The sequence below is a fragment of the Lagenorhynchus albirostris genome, chromosome 17 (genome assembly GCF_949774975.1).
Source record: "Lagenorhynchus albirostris chromosome 17, mLagAlb1.1, whole genome shotgun sequence".
Taxonomy (NCBI): Eukaryota; Metazoa; Chordata; class Mammalia; order Artiodactyla; family Delphinidae; genus Lagenorhynchus; species Lagenorhynchus albirostris.
Window position 1 is genome coordinate 35265655 of NC_083111.1, and position 27306 is coordinate 35292960.

Here is a 27306-nt window from a genome sequence, read left to right on the forward strand (position 1 = left end):
GTTGATGTAGGGGGTCTCTTGGGAACTTAACATTTTCCAGTTTAAGTGGAAAAGCTTTCTTGTTTGAATTGGCTTTTACTGGGTGCTTCAAGGTTTGCTCTTGGTTCTTTGAAGGGGGACTGAATAGCACTGTGTTTCCTTTGAGGTTCCAATGAATAAAGGATCCTATGTCCTGGGCACTTTTTGTTGTTTTTGCTGTGTGTCCTCTCTAATAGCCAGATGCAGATTCCAGGAAAATGACATATAAATGAATATAAGTAATCTAATATTTTTACAATTTGCTTTGGCCATACTCCTGGTCTTATTCTACTTGTAGCAGATGGCTTTAAAGAGCATTAGCCATGTATATATTAAAAATAATATAAATATACCAATATTAAATATTATATTGATGTATAAATGTAATATACTAATATTTATATTAATGTATAACAATTATGTATTATATTAATATATATTTTTGCCTAGCATATATTATATACAAAATATATGAGTAATGAAATGTATTTCTATGGTTAATATGTTCGTAATATTAATATGATATATCCTATAATATTGATTATAAAACAATTATATCATAATATATAATTATTATCATCTGATATAATACACTATAGTTAATATATTCTGTATAACACAATATATAATGTATTAGTATAATTGTATTATATAATATAAATATAATACATATATAAAACTATATATCTTTTAGCTATACATTACACATACGAGTATGTATAGCTATTTATAATTTTATTTACAAAGGAATCTGGTCATCATAACAATTGATGTAAAAATATGCAATATTTTCAATCAAATGGGCCTTAACCTCACTACCTACACATAACTACTTTTAAAATCTTGAACCCTGTCTAACTCATGCTTCCATATCTCTCAACCTGCTTTTCTACACATGCACGTAGACACACGTTTATACACGATATATATGTATACTACCAGTTTTCAGTTCAATGTATATAAATATATAATATATAATTATATTCCTGTGTATGTATACAAATATAAATCAAAGGTATGTGTATAGGTATGTATTTCATATGTTTATATAAATATATCATACAAATAATGTATGTGTATATAAATACATGACTGTATACATACATACACAGAAATACACTTATTTAAACAAAAGGGGCCTAAATAAACATAGTTCTCTAAGAATAAAAGGTTATGTCTCACTCTTTCAATAACAGTTTATAGTTTTCTACTGTATGTGCTTCTATAATTGTTATGAACATTTCCCATTTTTGTTGAATGTTAAGTTGTTTTAATTTTTTGCCGTTTTTTGTTTTTTGTTTGTTTTTTTGGTACGTAGTCCTCTCACTGTCGTGGCCTCTCGCGTTGCGGAGCACAGGCTCCGGACGCACAGGCTCAGCGACCATGGCTCACGGGCCCAGCCGCTCCACGGCATGTGGGACCTTCCCGGACCGGGGCACGAACCCGTGTCCCCTGCATCAGCAGGCGGACTCTCAACCACTGCGCCACCAGGTAAGCCCAGTTTTTTGCCATTATTAATGAAGTTCTGAAGAATACGGTGGGCAAGATTACTTGAAAAACTCTCCTAAAAGAAAAGGGTTAGGTATGCTAGGTTAAATGTACACAACTTATTTTTAAGTGCGTGGTTGATTTTGGAAGTGTGCAGTCGAAATTTCCAGGACCCATGAAGGAAGGGTGGTCCATGTGTGAGAGTTATAGCTCTATTAAGAGTGCATTGAAGATCTTGATAGCTTAGAACAGAAGCTGGAAATCCTGTTTTTATGGAGCCAAATGGCAAATATTTTAGGCTTTGTAGACCAAAGAGGCAAAATTGAGGATATTATTTAGGTACTTAGGTAACCATTTAAAATGTTACCAGTTAAAACGTGAAAATTATTCTAAGCTCATAGGCCATAAAAAATAGGCAGCTGTCTGGATTTGGAATACAGGCCGTAGTTGAGTGACACACCTGGTATAGAGACTTGTTTTTAAATGGCCATGACCACATGGGAGGCAGGAGGTAAGACTCCATCCCTACTAGATGGGAAGTTAGAACTAAACCTACCTATCCCTGGCTTCACCTGTAATGAAAGGGTGTGCCAGGAGAAAAAAATATCTGCTGGCAAAGGGAGACTAAGAGCAAATTCTCTTGGCCTCTGCTCTGGGTAGGAAACAGGTAGGAAATCTTGAGAATTCTGAACCGCAGATCTGTGTTCACAGTGTTTGGGTTGCAAATTTATTTGCGGTCTTGCAAACAGAAGCTAAGAAATTAACTTAAAATGCTCCCAAATCGGTGGTATTCCAAACACAAAACTAAACCCTTTCTGGAGAGGTAGACCTTCAACACAGGCCTATAGCGTTCCCACAGATAAAGTTTAGCTAAACGTGAGCTCATGATCTAAATTTACACAATAATGAAGAAATCAGCTACAAGTGGAGAGAATCAGCAAAAACAATCAATACCAGAATTAGATTCCCAAGGCTATCCATCAGATGTTGGAATAATCAGGTGCCAGGCAGAAAATATACATAAAACTAGAACTGAAACAAGGAGCGAGGATGTTTTAAAAGACTGGGTAGGATCTTTCAAACATTTTTAAAGTACATGTCATTGATAAAGCTAAAAACTCGAAGGTCGTGTAATACAGCAGATTAATCGTGGAGAAGAGTGAAATTATGCTGTTTTTAAAAATATGGCAGATCAGATTTCCTGCCTAATTATATAAGTTGATTTATCTTAAAAAATACACAGTATTTTAAAGACTTATTGGCTGTAAAATAAGTTAAGGGTATTTCAAAGGGCTTCTCTGCAAAGAGAAGTGAGAAGTAGCAAAACACAGAAAGTCGAGGGGAAAAAATGTCAGTATATACATTGCTATAGGGTGAGCTAAGCCTTAGGCCAGCAACTGCGAGGAGGAGCTGACCCTTAGATACGTACAACTAAGCTGGAACCTTCAAAAAGTTCAACTGTTTATAAGTAAAAAGATTTATTAAAATTAATAACCAAGTGTTTTAATTGACATCAGAAGAGTAAAACAATAAACCCTGAGAACATAGGAAAATAGACAATAAAGATATGAGCAGAACTTAATAAAACAGAAAAAAGTATAAAATTGAGGTGATTTAGTAAGTCAAAAGAATATTCTTTGAAAAGATTTAAAAAAACAAACTTTGATTAAGCAAAACAAAAACGTAAGTAAACAATATACAGAAAGAATCAGGACAATGTTATAGCAGAGAGTACAAACAGAGAATATATGAAATGCCAGTAAATTTGAACATTTCTGTAAAGTGGACAATTTCCTAGCTCCTAAAGTTTACCAAAACTGACACAAGAGGAAATTTGTAGCTGGAGTTCTTGCACCAGTAAAGGAATTAAGTCAATAGTTTACAAGCTTTCACCAAGAAAATACCAGACCCGGCCAGATCATTTGGGAGGTGAATTCTATCCAACTTCTGTTAAACAGATAACATCAATATTAACAAAGAAAAACTTCTAGGGAGTAGCAAAGGAAGAATGCTCCTTTATTCATCTTATGAAGTCTATATAATCCTAATACTGAAAATAGATTAGGACTGTAAGGAAAAAGAAATTTACAGGTCAAATTTACTTGTAAATATAAAAGGAAAAATTTTAAACTATGATATTAGCTACCCAAGTTCACTAGAGTAAGAAAAAGCACGAGCAAGTTAGGTCATCCAATGTAGTTTAATGTCAAGAATATATATCAATAGATTGAAATCACCACATTTTATTTCTTTCATGTGTCTCTTTAAAAAATTGGTAAGTACTTATATTGATCTCTCTTGTACTAGGCACTGTGCCAAGTCACTTACATATTTACTCCTTTAAACCTTCTATCATCCCTGGGGCAAAGTTCTATTTTGCTTCCATTTCTTAGCTAAGACTCTAATCCCCAGGAAAGTAAAGCAACATTTGTAAGTTTTTGTGGATGGTCAGTGACGGGACCAGTACAGGAACATCCAAAGTCTGTGCTTGGAAACAGTGCCCCATGTTGACGCTCACATTACAGATGAAAGGAAAGGACCCATGCACTTACCATATAGATTAAATCTCACATTACAGGTTAAAGGAAAGGAACCATGCACTTACATTATAGATTAATACCCACATAACAGGTTAAAGGAAAAAGAAACATGTGCTTCTCTCAAAAGTTGTAAAGAAGGCATATCCATTTCTAAATATATTTCCCAATTTCTTTTGCTTGTTTTCTGACCTTTGTAGTGCATTTTGCCATGAGGAAAATTTTAATTCTTATATAATTAAATGTATCCTTTTTTCTTTGTATCTTAGAAAGGTATTCCTCATGAATAATTTATTTCAAGTCTCCCAGGTTTCTGATACTTTTACACTTTCATTATTTTTTCACTTTTAACTAGTTGCTGTATCTAGAATTTAGTAATTCTATGATAGCCATATTTTCCCACTTTTGTTGAATAATTTTTGCTGCTGATCCAAAACGTGAATTTTATTTTAATCTCAATTCCCTTATGCTCTCGCATCTAATTTTAAGATGCTTCCTATCTCACTGGTTGTTTTGTCTATCTAAAACAAAATGCTACCTTAAAAATAATGTAATTATAATATAATAAATGTCATTAGTAAACATAATACAATATATAATAAATAGCATAATATAAAATAACAAAATATAATTTACCATATAACAAGGTCAAAGGAGAGCAAAAGTATACAATCACTTGAAATATCCCCCAAAAGATATTTTATAAAATTCAATATTCATTTGTAATTTAAAAGAAAGAGTAAAATAGGGATTGATGAATGCTTCCAAAGTAAGAAGAAATTATATGTCTAAAAGAGAAAGAGGTAAGTGATAGACTTTAGTAACACTGGCAATAAATGCAGGACAAGATGAGGATGCCTGATATAATGTTAAAGAAAAAGTATTATGTAACATTGTGTTTGCAGCACTGATGAGTTCAGTGAAAAGAGAATCTCATAGAAAAGAGTATCTCGTTCTTCTTAATGTATGTACACGTGTCCATTGCATGAACATAACAGCTTATTTAACCAATATGTTACTGATCTGCATCTGGATTTCTAGGTTTTCATGGAATTTTATTATGCACAGTTGCTTCAAACACTAGGACTTCCTCTTATGTTTATATCTTTTGAAAGAAACAGTATCTCCACAGACGATTTATCTGTGCTGGCTGCTAGCTGACTTTGGGTACTTCTCAGTTCTTCCCTTTACCTTCCTAGTCAATATGAAAAGGGAAGGCAAGAAGGTCTCCTGTTTAGAGACTGTAAAGGTAGGTCTTGGTGATAAAGTCTTGGTGGTAAAGGCTAAAAGTATTAACCCAGAACAAATGTTTTTCCAGCTGTAACTGTGTGTGATTCCTTTGGCTTGATTCCGTAGAGGATGTAAGACAAGACTGTAGAATCTGCCCTCAAAGTGCTTCCAGTAGGGTGAGCTAAGTCAAGTATGGTGGCATATCTAATTCAAGACAAACTATAACGTCTCCTTTTCTCTCCTGGCAAAACTTGGTGGAGTGAATGTAGAAGTCACTGTATGCTTTAAATTAAAGCAACACAATAAATCTTGTATTGGAAGGTGCTTATTCTGGTCTCTTTGTGGAGACGAATTGGAAATTGTCTAGAAGAAGGAAAATTAGGTTAACCAAAGTTAAACTCATAAATAATTGAGCATTAATTAAATATCTGTGGTCTGTGTTTCTCTTTGATCATAATTTCTCCCAATTTATAGACCTCTTTGATACCTGATTAATCCTTGTCAAAGATGCAGTTAACAATGATTATTACTGTGTATTAGGTTTTGCCTGGGCCCTGAAGAAACTATCCTAAATCACCAGCTATGATTGTCACTTGATTTCCTCACAGAGAACAATCAGAACTCCTTGTCTTAAGTGGCTTGGGATGTGAAACTAGTTAGTCTCTTAGATACTGTTAGAGGACCCTACAGAGCCCATTGGTGAAAGTTTGGAAAGCACTGGGCTTCTTAAGATTGATTCTTGTAGTGCTTCAGGAAAGATCACTGAACCAAAAGGATAACGGTGTTTCTGGTTCTGTTGTTAGTGTTCTCCATGGAAACATTGCTGAAGCTTCTGGACTCAATTTCCTTCCCCATGTGTGAATGTCACTGAAAAGATCCAACTCCATTCTATCCCCATGTAACTTCAGAAACTAAGCAAAATGAAGACTCAAAATTCATTTCAACTAATGAAATGAATATATAACGTAGAGTGGAACTGGGAAAATGCCTGGTTTAAATTCTGGAAAGTACCAACTATACAATTCTGGATAAGTTGCTTCATCTTGCTTAGTCTAATTTAATGCCCATCTCACAGGATGTTATGATGATTAATTTAATATCTTTGTATAACGTACAGTGTTTTGTAATTTCGTCTTCGTTTTTTTTTTTTTTTCTTCTTCGTTTTCTTGAGTAAATTCATATCCTTAAGCAACTCACTGTAAACAATAGTTACTTACTTGCTTAAATTACTCTTATCTTCTATTATCAGCTGAATTGTGTCCTGCTCAAGTTAATATGTGGAAGTCTTAACCCCCAATACCTGGTAATATGACTGTATTTGGAGATAAGGCCCTTACGTAGGTAACTGAGGTCAAATGAGGTCAAATGGGTGGGCTCTAATCCACTATGACTGATGTCCTTATAAAAAGAAAATATTAGGACACAGACATGCACAGAGAGAAGACCATGTGAAGACAAAAGGAAAACATGGCATCTACAAACCAAGAAGGGATACTTGAGAAGAAATCAATCCTGCTGACACCTTATCTCAGATTTCTAGCCTCTAGACCTGTGAGTGAGTAAATTTCTGTTGTTTAACCTCCTCAGTCTCTGGTACTTTGTCATGGCAGCTCTAGGAAACTAATACAACTTTTTATGGCCTCCTTGTCTTAAGTTGAAAGTTCAATATTTGGCATCATAGCTAGGAAACAAAAATATCATCTACATTCCTTGTTGTAGTCTTTCTTCCCCATTCTCATTGCTAGTAATTTCCATATTTGGGTCTGTTTTCTGTGCCTTGTAAACAGAGCGTTACGCTCATTTCTGGTCTTACTGCTAATATACGGTAAATGTGCAGATACTGAATAGATTTTGGAGAAGTGCAGCATATAGTTGGCACATGTGTGTATGTGTGTATATTCATATAATTTATACTTTTTCTCTATTTTCTTCCTTTGGTGTGAGCTAAGATTCTCTGCTTTTGTGACGAGTACTCCTGAGTACTAATCCCTGAATTTAATTCACCAAAAATTGCCAAAAATAATAATAATATGGGGAAAGAGAGAGTGATAGAGGGAGAAGAACAAACAATCAGGCAAGGGCACTGCTGTGAATTATTAGGGTCTTATTAATAAGATTATGTTAGTCTAGAGGAAATGACCGTAAATATCATCAGTGAGGCCAGTTGGTCTTTACTGACTGCTAGACACATCCCCGAGTTCTGTTCTTAGTCCCCAACTGTATGATTACTACTGTCTGGAAGTATCATTTGAACAACTAAAGTCACTTAATGGAAAAGGAATATGTCTTTAGAGAGCCAACAGTAATTTTTCTATCTGATTAAAAAGGAATGTTGACTGTCTGGCAACCTCAGTCATATTTGTAAGCAGGAAAGCATTGATTATTAAAAGTGGATGATGTAAAGTGATGAACAGAAACTTTGGCGATAGGTATACCTGGATTTAATTCTCACTTCTACCGCTTGGTAGCTGGATAGCCTTAGGCAAGTTTCATACCTCCCTGAAATTGACTTAATTCAGTCTGTAAAATGGCATAATAACTTATTATAGCATCCTTTTAGGAATTTTAAATCAGTTCTTGAAATAAAAGTACACAATATATAGACAAGTATGGATTCCTCAATAGGTGTTTGACCTTTCATTTCTCCAGTATCCCACCCGCATCAAATAAAGAAAAATACTTTTTTAAAATTTACGAATATTTCATTGTTCTAAAGTTAAAGCCATAAAAATAGAAATAATCAAATGGCCTACTATCATACCATTAGAAGAAAAAAAAAGTGTTCATGAGAGTTCCATATTAGAATACAAATTTTCCTTAGGCACCTGTTTATGTATGCTATTCTGCTCTTTACAATAAATAATTAAATTTAAAAGACTTAATTCCTCACTTTTAAGACCTTATTAGTTTACAAATTACATATTGACCTATGCTAAATTTTATACCGACCCATGCTAATGAATTCAGTACAGAAAACAAAACACACTGCACTCAAGCAAACTACATATATATATATATACATATATATATATATATATATATATATATATATATATATATATAACTTAAATGCATTTATATCCTACCATGTCTCATAAAGCATTGTGGTAACTCACCTGAATACAGACAATCAAATATAATGGCAAAAGCACTTAATATAAACAGGGCCAAGGAAACATAGACAGAAGATGAAGAAAAGATGAGGGAAATGTGAACAGGAGGACGTGTAGTTAATCGAGTTGTATGTTTTGACCTTAAGATTCTCTGTGTGGGGACTTCCCTGGTGGCACAGTGGTTGGGAATCCTCCTGCCAGTGCAGGGGACATGGGTTCGGGCCCGGTCTGGGAATATCCCACATGCCGCGGAGCAACTAAGCCCGTGCGCCACAACTACTGAGCCTGTGCTCTAGGGCCAATGAGCCACAACTACTGAAGCCCGCGTGCCACAACTACTGAAACCCCAGTGCCTAGAGCCCGTGCTCCGCAACGAGAGAAGCCACAGCAATGAGGAGCCCGCACACCACAATGTAGAGTAGCCCCCACTCGCCCCAACTAGGGAAAGCCCATGTGCAGCAACAAAGACCCAACACAGCCAAAAATAAATAAATTTATTTTTTTAAAAAAAAGATTCTCTGTGGATAAAACAACATGTAAATAATTGGTTACAAAGCCACATTATTTAAAGGTACCAGACTGCACATTAACAGTCTGACACAAAGGGACAGCACAGGAAAACTATTCAAAGATAAAGATTTTTAAATCTTTGCAGTTTGAAACCTTTTAGAGCAAGTGTAATGAGCTCGACACACATTTCAACACTCCACATGTTAATCACATGTTCAAAGCATGTCTCAAAGTCATTGGAAATAGTTGCTGTCTCTGTCTCTGATATGTAAAACAGATCTGTGATGTGTAAAACTCAGGAGGTATTGATATCCACTTTTTGGCATCTGAACAGGAAACAAAGTTGTTTCGCAGTGATAATAAAGAATGAAGTAAATGCAACGGTGAAATAAAAGACAAAGTACTGAGGGAATGTATTAACAAAACGAATCCAACTAAATTCTGGTGACCTGGGGCTTACGATTGTACACACTGCATGGAAATACCCCAGCCTAAATACTGGCATAGGAGGAAGGGTACTGCTAAGCCCATCACAGTATAATCCTTTTAAATGTCCCTTTCAAGGTTGTCTCCACTCAACACTGAGTATAGGAAATCTTCCCATCAGGCAGAAACACTGGCTGCGCAATGATTGACCAAGAAATTAACACACTAATGAATAAATGATGCTAATTTATTTCTATCCCTGAGAACGGGAAACAGCACACACTCTGTGTCAATGGTATGTCCTCTTTCCCACTTTTCTAAATGGTCAATTATGTTTTCCCCTTCATTGCTTTATATCATGTGTGGCAGGCATGATGGGAAATGGCTACCAATGGTTCTGTTATTGATTTCTACCTTCCTTTCACTGTGGCTAAAGAAGATACTTTGTATGATTTCAGTTTCTTAAAAATGTATTGGTACTTGTATTGTGGCGTAACATATGGTCTTTCCTGGAGAATGTTCCATGTGTACTTGAGAAAAATGTGTATTCTGCTGTTGTTGAGTGGAGTGATCTATATATGGCTGTTAGGTTTAGTTGGTTAAATGTGTTATTCAGTCCCCCTACCTCTCTACTGATCTGTCTAGATGTGTTATCCATTATTGAAAGCAAGGTATTGATCTCCAACTATTATTTTAGAACTATCTATTTCTTCCTTCAATTCTGTCAATGTCTGCTTCACATATTTGGGGGATGTTTGGTACATATATGTTTATAGTTGTTATATCTCCTTGATAGATTGAACTTGTTATCAACATATAGTGGCCTCCTTTTCCTCTTGTGATAGTTTTTGATTTAAAGTTTATTTTGTGTGATATTAACGTAGCCATCCCAGATCTATCTTCCTTCCTTCCTTCGTTCCTTCCTTTTTCTCTCTCTCTCTTTCTTTCTTTTTGTTACTATTTGCATGGGATATTTTATTCTGTGCTTTAACTTTCAACCAACTTGTGTCTCTTGAAATCAAGTGAGTTTTTTGCGGACAGCATATACTTGGATTATGGATGTTTTTAAGGTCCACTCTGCCAATATTTATCTTTTTATTGGAGAGCTTAATCCACTTTTTCAAAACTTACTGATGAGGAAGAACCTAATTCTGTTTCCTGGTTGTTTTCTGTATGTCTTATGCATTTTTTGCCCCTCATTTACTCCATTACTGACTTCTTCTGTGCTTAGCCGATTTTGTTGTAGTGAACTCTTGATTCCTTTTTCATTTCTTTTTGCATATAGTCTATTGATATTTTCTTTGTGGTTATCAAGAAGATTACATTTACCCTTCTAAAGTTCAACCAATATCATTTGAATTGAAACCAACTTCAATAGCACACAGAAACTCTGTTCCTCTTACAGTTCCATTCCTCCTCCTTACATTATTGTTGTCACAAATTACACCTTTATACTTTGTGAGCCCAATAACATGGATTTATGATTATTTTATGCATTTGTTTTTTCAATCATGTAAGAAATAAAAAGTAGAGTTACAAGCCAGTAGCACAATACTGGCTTTAGTATCTGCCCATGTATTTATCTTTACTGGAGATTTCTATTTCTTTATACAGCTTCGAGTTGCTGCCTAGTGTCCTTTCATTTCAACCTGAAGGTTCAATTTAGCATTTGTCATAGGGCAGTGTTAGGAAGTTGTAAAACAAACGCCCTCAGCCTTTGTTCATCTGGGAATGTGTTAATTTCTCCCTAAGTTTTGAAACCAGTTTGGCCAAATATAGAATTCTTGGTGGACAGTTTTTTTCTTTCAGCACTTTAAATATGTCTGGCCTCTTGCTTCCGTGGTTTCAGATAGGAAATTAGCTATGAACCTTTTTGAGGATCCCTGCTTTGTAACAAATTTGTTTTTTCTTTCTCCTTTGGGAGTAAAGATTCTTTCTCTGTCTTTTGTCATCTGAGAGTTTGATTATACTGTTTCTTGTTGTGGCGTTCCTTGAGTTTCTCTTAGTCCTGAAATCAGGCAAAGATTTACAGCAAGCAAACACATACTGAACCAGGGAAGAGGCAATTTGAAAATGGCAGGAAAGCTTTGTGGCATTTTTACTTGCCCTTGCCCCATCTACTCTTAGTGTAGTGATGGTCTTAAAGTGGTGGGGTCTTAATGCAGTGATAGTCTTAAAGTAGCAGCAGACCATTCCTAGTATGGGGCCCTCAATCCTGCTTCAGGAGAGAGCAGAAGAGACCATACTCTCGGATTATTATGTGTATCTGTTCTAACCTGTCTGGGAGCTACCTGAAGGACTGACACAAGATGCTTATCTCTGTCTTAGCTAACCTGGAACACAGTCTGGAAAAGCAGCGGTCATTGCTCAAAAAAAGTGCAAGGTGAACTAACAAAGCAGAGATGGCTGGGGCAGAAGACTGTGCATTGAAATACAATAGACCACATAAGATGCAGGAGCAAAAGTTGGGGGAGATTCTTTGGGAACTTAGAACATACAAAAAGTATGTGTCCAGAGAAATTAAGAAAGCCACATGCATACTCAAGATAAGATGCATGCTCTGAAAACACCAGAGGAGTCTCTAAGCTTTTACCATGGGCTGAGCCCTGACCTCAGTGCAGGTCAGCTAAATGTTGAAGGAGTGATCCAGCAATCTGCACAATGGGGAGAGGTGTGTGGTTTTGAGTGTGCATGTGGATGTGCTTGTGTATATTTGTTTTTGTTTGTCTTAGGTGTGGGAATTCAAGGACATCTCTGTCAAAACATTAGCTAAACATGAACTAAAGGAACAGAGACTTCAGTGCCTACATACGATAAGGAGTACACTCATTGCAAAACTAGTTTGGAAAGGTCCCTAAACAAACAGACTACTACAGCCTTCAACAATCCAAAGCCCAGAAAACCCTGGGAAAGTGGGAGAATCTGATTTCCATAGACACCACATTATAATATTTGAAAGCCAAATGTTCAACCAAAAAACTCACAAGGTATACAAAGACATGGAAAAGTATGGTCCATTTAAGAAAACAAATTAATTGATGAAACCATCCCTAAGGAAGCCCAGACTTTTCTCCATTGCATATTCTTGCCTCCTTTGTCATAGATTCATTGACCATAAGTGCATGGGTTTCTTTCTGGGCTCTCTATTCTGTTCCAGTGATGGATGTTTTTGTGCCGGTACCATACTGTTTTGATTACTGTAGGTTTATAGCACAGTCTGAAGCCAGGGAGCATGATTCCTCCAGTTGTGTTCTTCTTTCTCAAGACTGTTTTAGCTATTCAGGATCTTTTGTGTTTCCATACAAACTTTAAAATTATTTGTTCTAGGTCTGTGGAAAATGCCCTTGATATGTTGATACAGACTGCATTGAATGCGTAGATGTCCTTGGGTATGATGGTCATTTTAACAATATTAATTCTTCCACTCCGTGACCATGGTATATCTTTCCAGCTGTTTGTGTCATCTTTCATTTCTTTTATGAGTGTCATATAGTTTCCTGGGTACAGGTCTTTTACCTCCTTAGGCAGGTTTATTCTTATGTATTTTATTCTTTTTTATGCGATTGTAAATGGGATTGTTTCCTTAATTTCTCTTTCTGATAGTTCACTGTGAGTGTATAGAAATACAAAATTTATATATAGAAATCTATTGTATCCTGCAAATTTACCAAGTTCATGTTTGAGCTCGAATAGTTTTTTGATGGTGTCTTTCAGATTTTCTATGTATCATGCCATCTGCAAACAGTGACAGTTTTACTTTTGCCTTTCCATTTTGGAGTCCTTTTATTTATTTATTTTTTCTTGTCTGATTGCTGTGGCTAGGACTTCCAAAACTCTGTTCAATAAAAGTGGTGAGAGTGGGCATCCTTGTCTTATTCCTGATCTTAGGGGAAATGCTTTCAGCTTTTCACCATTGAGTATGATAGCTATGGGCTTGTCATATATGGCCTTTATTATGTTGAGGTATGTTCCCTGTATGCCCACTTTCTGGAGAGTTTTTACCATGAATGGATATTGAATTTTTTCAAAAGCTTTTTCTGCATCTATTGAGATGATCGTATGGTTTTTAGTCTTCAGTTTGTTACTGTGATGATAAGAGACCTAAGACAGCTACAGAGGCTAAGTGACCTTTCCTTCCCTCAATGGGTAGGTATCCTTGTTCTGCCTTCTAATTGAGTTAGTATCTGAGTAAAGAACTGCCAGGTGTCATTTAGTTCACAATACACTGCTGTGGCAATATAGAAATGAATTTGCCTAAGTCATTTGGCTTTTCTCAATTATAGTAAATGAATATACTGAATGAATACTTCAACTTAAGGAAATGTTCTTAAAAATATATTAATGTAGGCAACTTCAGTGGAGAACTGAAATCAAAACAAAGCATTCAGATAAAGGGTTGAAATAAAAGTACACTCAGTTGTATCCAGTTTCCTCTTGTAAATCTCTCTTTTTAATTTGAGTGGACAGTCACTTGAGAATATCTGACTTGGGGCTAAGGAAATCTAAGCCTTCTTGGCCACACTGTATTCCCTTATGTCATTTACTAAAGACACCAGTTGGGTTGCTGAAAAAAGCGTGGGAAAAATCAATCCCTCACATCCAAAGGGCGGCTCTTGAAAATATGTGTGTTGTTGTAGTTATTTTGCTCTTCTGGCCTCAGAAGTTCTAATCTTAACCTTAGCCCCTCATGGAGAGAGACTTTGTAAACCAATTCCCACATTACTCATCATGTGACCGTTGAAAAAGAGCAACCCAGCTCTTTTCCTGTGCTTTCAACCAGTTATCTTCTTCAAAAATCTGTTTGGATTGTTATACCTTAATCTTGCCTGGCAAGGGACTTATGGGAAGGTTCTTATTGTTTGAAAGTTTGGTGCCAGTATCTGCAAATAAAGAAGAAAGATGTGTTTATCAAACATCCCAATAGTGAAGGTGTGTGAAAGCAACTTTTGAAAAAGTTAATCTGTCAGAGTTTAGCCGTATTATTACATTTTATTTTATTCATTGAAAATAAACAATTATCAATGAATCCTTTCTAGATTTTCTAGTTTCCCAAAGTTCCCTGTATTCACATTCTAAGAGGAAAAATGGTATTTTAAGTCACTGCTCTCCACCTTACGTTATTTATAATCACTCCTCGTGACCTCTTCCTTCCAAGAAACTTGATCCTGAGAAGTGTCCTTTGTTTGTCTTTGTGGAATAAGTGATGAGGATGCATCCTGGAGACCTGTGAGATGTTCACCTTGTGGCATAATGAAACTAGGATGGAGAGTTCTGGAAAGATCTGGAAAGGTGGCTGGTAGAGTGTGGCCAGATGTGGGAGAAGAGAGACGTACAGAGAGAGGGAGAGGAAATTTTCAGAGGGAGAAAATGAAACAAATAATTAAATAAGTTTTGTTGTGTGGTGTGGGACGCAAGCCTTTCTCTCCCCCTTTCCTTCACAATGTCTTTGTTAAAGACTGTGTTTTTCATTAGTTTTACTAAGATAGGATTTGCCGTTTTGTTTGGGTACTGAGAATGGACCCATGGAAACAGTTACATTTGGGTTATCTCTGACTGTCTTTAATGAAGAACATAAATATTGGCCACACTATCTATGCACATGCTATCACCATGCCTTTTTTGTTCTCTGTTCGTATATCTAAGTCCTCTTCTTTCTTTAAGGTCAATCTCAAATCTCATCTGAAATGTACATTTATTGATAGATTCAACCCATAATGAACTGTCCCTTCTTTGTCCTCCTTAGGCTCTGATTATTTACAAAAACTCATTTTTGAACTTAGAAACTGTCCAATATGATATATTAGTTATTTCACCAGCATATGTTATATCCTCAACACAATTATACGCTTTTGTGGGGCTGGGATCATACATTCTGTAATTTTTCTCAGTACTTACACTTACTTTGATAAAAAGCGCATTCATTCATCTAAACATCATTTATTGGGTGTTAATTAAATATCTCAACTCAGTAAATATTGTTTGAATGAATGCATGCATGAATGAGGGAGTGTGCAATAGGTAGCCTAATGTACCGCCCAATGTGAGAAAACCAAAAACATAAACACAAAAGCAAGCCAAAAAGTGGACCAGGACTTTCTGTAAAATATCCTGCTTTTTGTTGGATGATGCCATGAAAATCAAGATGCTCCTGAAAGGTCTTAATAGCTGACCAAGAATAGTAAACAATTGAAATTCTCTCAGGCTTCTTCAACCCTATCACTGGACACATTTATACCTCTCAGGAATGGTATTAAAAGAAGAGATTAATAAAGCTTTTATAGATGAGTTGATAAATCTCTAAAGATTTAAGTCTTCATTGCCTCCTAGGTTTTCTCTATTTTGGGTTTCCAAAAGATTTCAATAAACCACAGGATAATTAAAAATTAGACATTATCTTTCTTACCTTGACGTTTTTTGATGGTAAACACCTTTTTATTGTCTCCATAGTGCTGCCCAATTTCCACCAGTACAGTACTTAAGTGAATTTTGCTCTGGATGGTGGGATATAGAAGATGTAAACGAATTGTTTGTATATGTTTTACAATTCTTCAAAAGGGCCTGGCCATGGAAATGCATTGAATATTACTTAAATAACTAAAGTAACTTCCTCAGAATTATTATTCTGTTCTGGTTAGGATACTATCTGCTCTGGTTTGTTAAAATTTCCCTTTAGAGTGGTTTTAATTTTGTTTCTGATAGGGTCCTAGGATTTATTGCCACACCCATCCTGCATCTGTTTTTCTTTGAATTACTCTCCTTGCAGTTTCTGATTCATACAGGGCCTTACAGGTTAGTGACAACCTGGCCATCACAACGCTGGAAAGGAGAGGCCTACTTTTCAGAGGTGTTGCTGTTTTCTGTACCTGAAGGTTTTCAAGAGATATCAATCTTCCTCACCACCGCCCTTGGCCCTCTTAATGGACTAAGCAGTTCCTCATGAAATTTCTGTAGGATATCTGTACCAACTTCTCAATATTGTTCCATCCTGAGTCTATAAATTCCTGGCCACAAGGTAATGTTAGATTTCTTGCTCCAGCCCCTATTTACATAAGGCCTATACTAAGGAACGGAACCCACAGACATCAGTCCGCTCTTCTTTCTCTGGATTTAATTTCTCTGTTACTTTCTGAAACATGCAGGTGTTCCTTTCTTTCTTTTAATCTCAGCTATGTGCTTTTAACTTTTTCAAAATTGACCCAGAATTTACATGTGTCTCCAGTAAGAGTACATTAAATTGAGCTTAGTCTGCTATTCTACTGGCATATTTGAGATCCAGATAATTTGCTACTTAACTGGATTCAATGACCTGTATATTTCAGGCATCTAAAACTCACCATGTTCCAAGTATCCCTCCTTATAGTTAGTAATTTTCTTGGGAATCTGGATGAGATTAAATGGAATAAAGTTAGTGAGTGGCCCAGGAATGCCTGAAAGTTTGTTTGTCAGAGTGGCCAGGGAAAGTTAAGCAAGGAAGAAAAGCAAATGAAAAACAGAATCCCATTATTATGGCTGAGTTTACTCCCAGGATTCCATGCAGAGCTCTCTGTAGAGCTGCGATGGGTTATAACTTATGCCAGAGCTCTACGTGGGGCTGACACCGTCTCATGCCAAGCTCTCAGTTCTGGGCTCACGTCATCTCTGGTCCACTCTGTGGAGTGGAAACTTTGGAGGAATGGCCAATGTGTTCCACGGCGTAGGAAGAGGGAAATTGTGAATGTGACTTTCTAAATTGTGGAGGAACTAACCATTGTAAATGTGCCGTGAACTATGTTGTTTAATTTGACCAGTCAGATCAATGACTTTCCCCTTGAATGAAATGCTGCTACGTATATGAGCAGAAAAACAAAACTGGTATAAGGAATAGATAGCTAGTGGGAAGCAGCCGCATAGCACAGGGAGATGCGCTCGGTGCTTTGTGACCACCTAGAGGGGTGGGATAGGGAGGGTGGGAGGGAGGGAGATGCAAGAGGGAGGAGATATGGGGACATATGTATAACTGATTTACTTTGTTATAAAGCAGAAACTAACACACCATTGTAAAGCAATTATACTCCAATAAAGATGTTAAAAAAGAAAACTGGTATAAGGAGATGGAGAGACTGGGAGTCTTATTTTCCCACCAATTAACTTTGCCTCTGACCATGACCTTCCCTTTGAGTCTCCTAGACCTTGGGGATGATCGCAGCCCCTTGGGTTGGGTGACGGCAACCCCATCTTCACTAGAACCTCTATAGTTAACTTTGATTTTTCCCACTCCGTCTATCCATCCCATGTATGCAGTCAGACATTTGATCTTGGACTTTTCCTGACAAAATATGCTTGAATATAACCATTTCTTTTCACTCCCACTGCTACTGCTATTGTCACTGCCTTAACTAGGGCTTTATCTTTAAGTTCTTTATATAAATATATAAATATCTATATATAAATATAATATACAAATAAATAAAATATAATATTAATTCTGATGATTTTAAAGTCTTTTCTTGATAAAGACTTTTCCTGATAAAGATACACAATATCTTATATAAATATTTTTGTATTATCTGCTCTTTTCTTAGAATTTTAGCCATATGATTCTATCTCTTGGTTTGTCTAGAACTTTTTGATTGAATGCTGGCTGTTTTATTTGGCTTTTTTTGTTTTTCTCAGTGGAAACGTTGTTTTGCTTCAAAATATTTTATTCTACCTGGAAGCAGCAAATCTTCAAATTACAATTTTTTAAATGCTTTCAAATATCAATACTATAGGTGTCACAAAATCTAGAAAAATGACATTTAAAAATTAACTACTGCCAGATGTGTCTCTATAAACCTTTTCCCCCACTCTTTTAGCTATATATTCTTTAACTGCCTCCTCATACGACAGTTTATGTATTTTCGAAATAAAATTTTAAGAAATAAACTTTGTAGTTTTTAGACATAGATTTCTTGTAGCATGGTTGATTAGAATTTGCTTCTAGTTATTAATAGTTTAGAAAAGTTTATTTCAGCTTCACAATTTATTATTGATAATGTCACATTAATTTTTATTGTTAACTTTGAGAAAACCTCTATGGATTACTTCCTCATAAGTATTTACTATTATAAATGCATTACTGATTTCAGTACTGCTATAGGTTTGTGCATTACAGGGATTCTGATAAAATACTCATTCACACCATTCCATTACACACATTGTTGATGGAGTATATTCATTCATTCATTCATTCATTCATTTATTTTTGGCTGTGTTGGGTCTTCGTTGCTGTGTGCAGGCTTTCTCTACTTGCAGGGACTGGGGGCTACTCTTTGTTGCGGTGCACAGGCTTCTCATTGCGGTGGCTTCTCTTGTTGCAGAGCACGGGCGCTAGGCACGGAGGCTTCAGTAGTTGTGGCTTGCAGGCTCAATAGTCGTGGCTCACGGGCTCTAGAGCGCAGGTTCCGTAGTTGTGGCACACCGGCTTAGTTGCTCCGTGGGATCGAACCCTTGTCCCCTGCATTGGCAGGTGGCTTCTTAACCACTGCGCCATCAGGGAAGCCCCTGGAGTATATTCTTGACAGAAGAAAATTTCCGTTTTGACTAAGCATTGATGAGAACTGAATCTTTGACTTATCTTTCACATGCCTGATGATTGAAATAATTTTCCACAGAATAGCTTCTGGTTTTGTACTTTTCAGTTCTTTTTTTCTTCTTCAAACGCACATGCTTTGAGAGCTGTGAAGTGCAAGACATGGCTATATTGTAAGGTGGTTTTTGTCCTTATGCTTCTGTGTCTTGTGCTAGGTTAAGTCAGTAGAGTAGTCAGTATGAGTACTGGAAGTTATTCCTGTAATGGGATAGTATATAGTCAATTACATATGGCGGTGTCTGAAAATCACATAATAGCCTCACTTAAAACATCTCCTTAGGGCTTCCCTGGTGGCGCAGTGGTTGAGAGTCCACCTGCCGACGCAGGGGACACGGGTTCGTGTCCCGGTCCGGGAAGATCCCACGTGCCGCGGAGCGGCTAGGCCCGTGAGCCATGGCCGCTGAGCCTGTGCGTCCAGAGCCTGTGCTCCACAACGGGAGAGGCCACAGCAGTGAGAGGCCCGCGTACCACAGAAAAAAGAAAATCTCCTTAGCCAGATTTCAAAAAAGCCTGTGGCCATTCCAATATGATCCAACATAACGGAATATGATAGAAGGAAAATTGGCAAAGAAAGAGACGCTGGTCTTACCTGATGGAAGTTAAAATATCTCACTTTTGACAATTTTGCAAAAACTTATAATTCCATGAACTAATTTCTAGGGTTCTTCATAGGACCTAAAAAGGAACCCATAGAGTTGTGGAACAACAATAGAAGCTGCTGTGATGAGAAGCCCAGGCACCGCAACAAAGAGTAGCCCCCGCTCGCCGCAACTAGAGAAAGTCTGCACGCAGCATTGAAGACCCAATGCAGCCAAAATAAAAATAAATAAATAAAGATAAATAAATTTATTTTTAAAAATGTAATACTCAGGTTTGAGGCATGAGAAATATGATGAGGAGAAATTAGCTAATCCTTTCAGAACTTTTAAAATATCAAACTCAGTCTCTAAGATTTTAGCATTATATACAACATCGGTTACTTATTAGTGGTTTGGGAAGGCCAATTTAAAATTTTCTGATCTTACTGTATTGAAATTCACGGCCCTAATGTTTTCCACATTGACTATATGAATGATGAAGTAAAGTCAATCATGTATTTCCTTTCCAACTGGGCAGAAATCAAAATTTTGAAAAGTGTTTGGACTACTGACTTTTGATTTCTTCTAAGGCAAGTGTATAGGTAATTTTTATTCCCTGATTAGGAGAAAAATGGTGGAAGAGGGCAGGGTTAAGAATTAAGATTTCAAGAGCGTGAGAGTTAGACGACCAACCAGAGTTCCTAAGGTTCGGTGCCTGTAACTGTCGCCGCCGCTTAAGCCTGTCAAAGCAGTGGTACGGCTGCTGCCCTCGTACTTGCTACCTCTAGAAATATTCTTGCCAGTAGTGGCGGCAGCGGGACTCAATTACCCCCTTTTCTCACTCTCTCCAGAAGCTCCAGATGGCGTCTTCTGTGGGCAACGTGGCCGACAGCACAGAACCAACGAAACGTATGCTTTCCTTCCAAGGGTTAGCTGAGTTGGCACATCGAGAGTATCAGGCAGGAGATTTTGAGGCAGCTGAGAGACACTGCATGCAGCTGTGGAGACAAGAGCCAGACAATACTGGAGTACTTTTATTACTTTCATCTCTACACTTCCAGTGTCGAAGGCTGGACAGATCTGCCCACTTTAGTACTCTGGCAATTAAACAGAACCCTCTTCTGGCAGAAGCCTATTCGAATTTGGGGAATGTGTACAAGGAAAGAGGGCAGTTGCAGGAAGCAATTGAGCATTACCGGCATGCATTGCATCTCAAACCAGATTTCATCGATGGTTATATTAACCTGGCAGCCGCTTTGGTAGCAGCAGGCGACATGGAAGGGGCAGTACAAGCTTACGTCTCTGCTCTTCAGTGCAATCCTGATTTGTACTGTGTTCGCAGTGACCTGGGGAACCTGCTCAAAGCCCTGGGTCGCTTGGAAGGAGCCAAGGCATGTTATTTGAAAGCAATGGAGATGCAACCGAACTTTGCAGTAGCTTGGAGTAATCTTGGCTGTGTCTTCAATGCACAAGGGGAGATTTGGCTTGCAATTCATCACTTTGAAAAGGCTGTCACCCTTGACCCCAATTTTCTGGATGCTTATATCAATTTAGGAAATGTCTTGAAAGAGGCACGGATTTTTGACAGAGCTGTGGCAGCTTACCTTTGTGCCCTAAGCTTGAGCCCAAATCATGCAGTGGTACATGCCAACCTGGCTTGTGTATACTATGAGCAAGGCCTGATAGATCTGGCAATAGACACCTGCAGGCGAGCTATTGAATTGCAACCACATTTCCCTGATGCTTACTGCAACCTAGCCAACGCTCTGGAAGAGAAGGGCAGTGTTGCCGAAGCAGAAGAGTGTTATAATACAGCTCTGCGGCTGTGTCCCACCCATGCAGACTCTCTGAATAACCTAGCCAATATCAAAGGAGACCAGGGAAACATTGAAGAGGCAGTTCGCTTGTATTGTAAAGCATTAGAAGTCTTCCCAGAGTTTGCTGTTGCCCATTCAAATTTAGCAAGTGTATTGCAGCAGCAGGGAAAACTGCAGGAAGCTCTGATGCATTATAAGGAGGCTGTTCGAATCAGTCCTACCTTTGCTGATGCCTATTGTAACATGGGAGACACTCTAAAGGAGATGCAGGATGTTCAGGGAGCCTTGCAGTGTTATACTCGTGCCATTCAGATTAACCCTGCACTTGCGGATGCCCACAGCAATCTGGCTTCCATCCACAAGTATTCAGGGAATATTCCAGAAGCAATTGCTTCTTATCGCACTGCTCTGAAGCTTGAACCTGATTTTCCTGACGCTTATTGTGATTTGGCTCATTGCCTGCAGATTGTCTGTGATTGGACAGACTATGATGAGCGAATGAAGAAGTTGGTCAGCATTGTGGCTGACCAGCTGGAGAAGAATAGGTTGCCTTCTGTGCAGCCTCATCATAGTATGCTCTATCCTCTTTCTCATGGCTTCAGGAAGGCTATTGCTGAGAGCCATGGGAACCTCTGCTTGGATGAGATCAGTGTCCTTCATAAACCACCGTACGAACATCCAAAAGACTTGAAGCTCAGTGATGGTCGACTGCATGTAGGATACGTGAGTTCTGACTTTGGGAATCATCCTACTTCTCATCTTATGCAGTCTATTCCAGGCATGCACAATCCTGATAAATTTGAGGTATTCTGTTATGCCCTGAGCCCAGATGATGGCACAAACTTCCGAGCGAAGGTGATGGCAGAAGCCCATCATTTCATTGATCTTTCTCAGATTCCATGCAATGGGAAAGCAGCTGATCGCATCCATCAAGATGGTATACACATCCTTGTAAATATGAATGGTTATACCAGGGGTGCTCGAAATGAACTCTTTGCTCTCAGGCCAGCTCCTATTCAGGCAATGTGGCTGGGCTACCCTGGGACCAGTGGCGTGCTTTTCATGGATTATATCATCACTGATCAGGAAACTTCACCTGCTGAAGTTGCTGAGCAGTATTCTGAGAAACTGGCTTATATGCCCCATACTTTCTTTATTGGTGATCATGCTAATATGTTCCCTCACCTGAAGAAGAAGGCAGTCATCGATTTTAAGTCCAATGGGCACATTTATGACAATCGGATTGTGCTGAATGGCATCGACCTCAAAGCATTTCTTGATAGTCTCCCAGATGTGCAGATTGTCAAGATGAAATGTCCTGATGGAGGAGACAACGCAGACAGCAGTAATACGGCTCTTAATATGCCTGTCATTCCTATGAATACTATTGCAGAGGCAGTTATTGAAATGATTAACAGAGGACAAATTCAGATAACAATTAATGGATTCAGTCTTAGCAATGGACTGGCAACTACCCAGATCAACATTAAGGCTGCCACTGGAGAGGAGGTTCCCCGTACCATTATTGTAACCACACGTTCTCAGTACGGGTTACCGGAAGATGCCATTGTGTACTGTAACTTCAATCAGTTATATAAAATTGACCCATCTACTTTGCAGATGTGGGCAAATATCCTGAAGCGTGTTCCCAATAGCGTACTGTGGCTGTTGCGTTTTCCAGCAGTAGGAGAACCTAATATTCAACAGTATGCACAAAATATGGGCCTTCCCCAGAAGCGTATCATTTTTTCACCTGTTGCTCCTAAAGAGGAACATGTTCGGAGAGGCCAGCTGGCTGATGTCTGCTTGGACACTCCACTCTGTAATGGACACACCACAGGGATGGATGTCCTTTGGTCAGGGACACCCGTGGTGACTATGCCAGGAGAGACTCTTGCTTCCCGAGTTGCAGCTTCCCAGCTCACTTGTTTAGGCTGTCTTGAGCTTATTGCTCAAAATAGACAAGAATATGAAGACATAGCTGTGAAACTGGGAACTGATCTAGAATACCTGAAGAAAATTCGTGGCAAAGTCTGGAAGCAGAGAACATCTAGCCCTCTGTTCAACACCAAACAATACACAATGGACCTAGAGCGGCTCTATCTACAGATGTGGGAGCATTACGCAGCTGGCAACAAACCTGATCACATGATTAAGCCTGTTGAAGTCACTGAGTCGGCCTAAATAATGACTGTGTGCACAGGAGAATTACCCTGTACCTGAGCCTCAACCTTCTGGGGGAAAGGGAACTACTTTTTCCTTATCTGTACAATACCATGCTGCAGATGGGTGACAGTCAATGATAAGAAATAGCACAGGCAGTGTCAGGCCCGCTGCCATGGCGTCTTATTTCGATGAACACGACTGCGAGCCGTTGCACTCCGAGCAGGATGCCCGGACCAACATGCTGCTGGAGCTCGCCAGGTCCCTTTTCAATAGGATGGACTTCGAAGACTTGGGGTTGGTAGTAGATTGGGATCACCACCTGCCTCCACCTGCTGCCAAGACTGCAGTTGAGAACCTCCCCAGGACAGTCATCAGGGGCTCTCAGGCTGGAGGAGGAGACTGCCATTGAGATGCCTTGCCATCACCTCTTCCACTCCAACTGCATTCTGCCCTGGCTGAGCAAGACAAATTCCTGCCCCCTGTGCCGCCACGAGCTGCCCACTGATGATGACACTTATGAGGAGTATAGACGAGATAAGGCTCGCAAGCAGCAGCAGAAGCACCGACTCGAGAACCTCCATGGAGCCATGTACACATGAGGTGGCTGGGACGGCACACCAGTCCTCCACAACACCTTCCTCGTCTGCCTCGGATTCTCATTAAAAGTTTCTTTACCCATCCTGCCGCTCCATTGCTCACAGGCCTGGGCAGGGACTCTGTACTCTCCAGTGGGTCTCTACTGCTATGGGGGAAGGTGGTCCTGAACCGTAGAAGGTACCAGGCTGCCAAGCCTGCTGGCCTCAGGGCAGTAGGGCCCAGGTCAAGCACTTGGCCACCGACCAGACCAGCCAGGGCTTCGGCCTCTGTGTCTGCAGTTGGAAAGCAAAATGTGTCAGGGTCTGGCAGCCAGTAATTACTTAAAAACGGTAAAGAAAAACTAGCCCATCTCTCTCCCTCCCCCTGCAATCTTTAGTCAACCTTAGAATCCCAGGGGCTTTCTTTAGCGTCACTGCAAAGACTGCTTCTAACAAACATTTCCAAGTTATTCTCTGTATCCTCCCTTCCTCCTATCCCTTAGTGTGGAATCAAGCTTCAAACCAGACTCTGAGCAGGACAGGAGTGTGAAAGGATGGAGTCGGCTCTTTAGACTGTTTAAAGGCCCAGAAAGGGCTTCAAGCCCTTGCCGGGTATTTGGATAGCACTTGGCATCCCTCGTTTTTCTCAAAGAGCAGCGGGCACTCGGGACCCTCCCTGGAGGCAGAGGCTTTCTCCCATCCTTTGCCTAGGGAAAGCCAGGATCAGGCCCTCTCCGACTCTCCAGAACAGACTACAGACATGCAAATTAGAATTCTTTTAATAGATATATATATATAAAAAAGTACTAAAATAAAAAAAAAAAAAAAAAAAAGAAATAGCACAGCCAGACTTGCTTCCTGCATGATCATGATCACGATAGGGAGAGACACAAGAGATGGGAAACTGCTGTTCCACAAGGAGTCTCCATAGAATTTTGCAGCAGCCAGGTGTCTGGAAGGTCTGGAAGGTAAGTCTGGAAGGTCTGATCTCCCTTGGTCTTCCATGGGATGGATGGTTAGTGTGGAAGGGAGATAGAGATTGCCCAGCCGTTTTGTGATTATCATGGATTGATCGAGTCTTCTGAATTAATATTTTTCTTTATATTTTGGGTATTGGAGCTTTTAAAAATGTTTGGTTTCGGGTATTTGTATTCATGTGAAGTGTGTATGATTCTCTTGAGATAAGCTTTTAAGCTAAAATATTCCTTGTTTTAGTTTCTGAACTCTACAGATAAATGGGGACTTTGCTGGTGTAGTCTTTTTGTAGGTTTTATAAACCACTTGAGCCTATATCAGTCATTTTAGTGTCTGACATAATGTTTGGAACTATCAGTGCTTTGTTGGTTTATAGATGATGGCTTAAATTCTTTTCCTGGTCCGTTTCCTTCTTCCCTTCCCCCCACTTTAAAAATTCTCCTGTAACTTGGCTAACAAAAAACCAAGTCTGATTCAAAACCTCCCAGAGTGTTTCTCTTAACCGCATCATCTGGTGCCAAATGAAGATTCTTAGGAGCGATTATTAATTCTGAAGGGCACAGTTGTGGTACTGTCACTGATGATAATAATAATGGATTTTTGGCCTAGAGTTTTGACCTATTTCACCAGTGTTTTACCGTTGACTGCCCCTCTATGCTGCTTCCAAAAGGGATAGTGTGTGTTAAGATTTTTACTTTCATTTCTAATGTTTGTTTGTTTGTTTTAGTGAGTCCTGTTCTTCCTTTTTCTTTCAGCAGAAATGAAATCCCAGGTAAGTATAAGTATTCAAATATTTGATCAGTAAGTCACAGTTATCTCCAGTACATTAAATAACTTTCATCAAAAAACATGTTATAGGTAAAAAGCTCTGAAGGACCAGCTATGTATATGATAATTATGTTTCAGACCTTCTAGGGTATTATATATAATAACTTGTCTTCTGGACGTGGTCTTGAAGTCTTTATGGATTCAGTCTCAGTAGTAGCGAACTGCACTGCTACTTGGTTTGGAGTACAAATTAGACTTTAGCCCTCCTGGAGGTTGAGTTTTTGGTATTGAAAACCATAGGAATGAAATTATTGTATTTCAACAAAGGATCGAGGGCTTGAGGCTTAAACAAGGCAACATACGTGTGGGAAGCAGTCAGCCTTGAGGGCAGGTAAGGACATGCCAGGCATGCCGCCGCTGCTCGAAGGGACTGTCCTTACTTGTTCCCCTCCTTGTTCCATTCCATGGGAGATAAATCACCAGGGCCCAGAGGTCAGAAAGAATGTAAAATGAGACAAGCAAAGCTGTCTCCCCCCTGCACATGCAGGTTATTTTTGATGCTTCTGGGTTTATGGGTTTCCTCCCAGGGAAGTTAACCTTGAGCCGAGACAGTCTGTAGATAATGTAAACCACCATCTGGCAACCTTCCGATTTCTAGTCTATATAATCTGCAACTGTAGCATAATAAAATTTGCCTTGCAACCATCAGTTGTCTTGGTCCTTCTGACCCCATCCGTCGGTGCTACTTCAGTTCCTTACCCCTTCCCTTCTGACCCTGGGCGGTGAGATCCTCTTTCTCCGGCTGGTCCGCGGCAAGTGGCACTCGAACAGGGACCTGAAGCGTGAAGGCAATTAAAAGAAAAAGAAAGTGCAGGTAAGAGAACCCTTATGCAAAATATGTGTGGCCACCAGTAAAACTAATAGAACTAATAGAACTAATAGAGGCATAAGGCAATAGTCAGAAGTAAAATAAGATGGGGCAAAAGGGCTCAAAGATGTATGAATTATTTGCTCAGGTTTTACTTTCGATGCTTAAAGCTCGGGGTAATAAAGTTTCTACCTCACAGTTGACTGAATTTTTACAGCATATCCATGGTGTATCTCCCTGGTTTCCTGATGGCGGCTCTGTTGACATAGAAATCTGGCAGAAAGTTGGAGAAGATTAAAAAATTATTACAAGTCTCGAGGGCCTACTCATACTCCTGTTGTTACATATAGTTTGTGGAATCTGATAAAAAATATGTTTAGATTCTTCTCATGATAGTGTTGATTTGAATGTAAAGTCAGAAAAACATAAGCCTCTGACAGAAGGAGAGACTGTATTATCAGCTACTGTGTCGCCACTTCCTAAACCGAAAGAGCTAATTAATTTAAATATTTTAGATGAAGAGGAACATTTTGACTTAACAGATGAGGCTTGTAAACATAAAAGAGAGAAATATCCTGAGGATGATTTTCTAATGGCTGTGATAGATAAGTCAGTGAAAAAGCTGCA

The 27306-nt window shown here is 38.8% G+C and overlaps 2 protein-coding genes across 4 annotated transcripts in view; both read left to right on the forward strand.

The window, feature by feature from the left end:
- Positions 1 to 23617, forward strand: part of LOC132508361 (UDP-N-acetylglucosamine--peptide N-acetylglucosaminyltransferase 110 kDa subunit-like) — a 162041-nt gene extending 138424 nt beyond the window's left edge. For all 3 annotated transcript variants that reach the window (XM_060128498.1, XM_060128500.1, XM_060128499.1), the window contains one exon: positions 20362 to 23617. In XM_060128498.1, the coding sequence (XP_059984481.1) occupies positions 20371 to 23511 (3141 nt within the window). In that variant the 5' untranslated portion in view covers positions 20362 to 20370 and the 3' untranslated portion in view covers positions 23512 to 23617. The remainder of the gene's footprint in view (positions 1 to 20361) is intronic.
- A 33-nt stretch (positions 23618 to 23650) lies between these two features.
- On the forward strand, positions 23651 to 24170 carry LOC132507867 (E3 ubiquitin-protein ligase RNF181-like). Its single transcript, XM_060127584.1, is given in 2 exon segments — positions 23651 to 23880; positions 23882 to 24170. Coding segments are annotated over 2 exon segments (426 nt in total). The 5' UTR covers positions 23651 to 23665; the 3' UTR covers positions 24093 to 24170.
- Positions 24171 to 27306: the final 3136 nt, after the last annotated feature.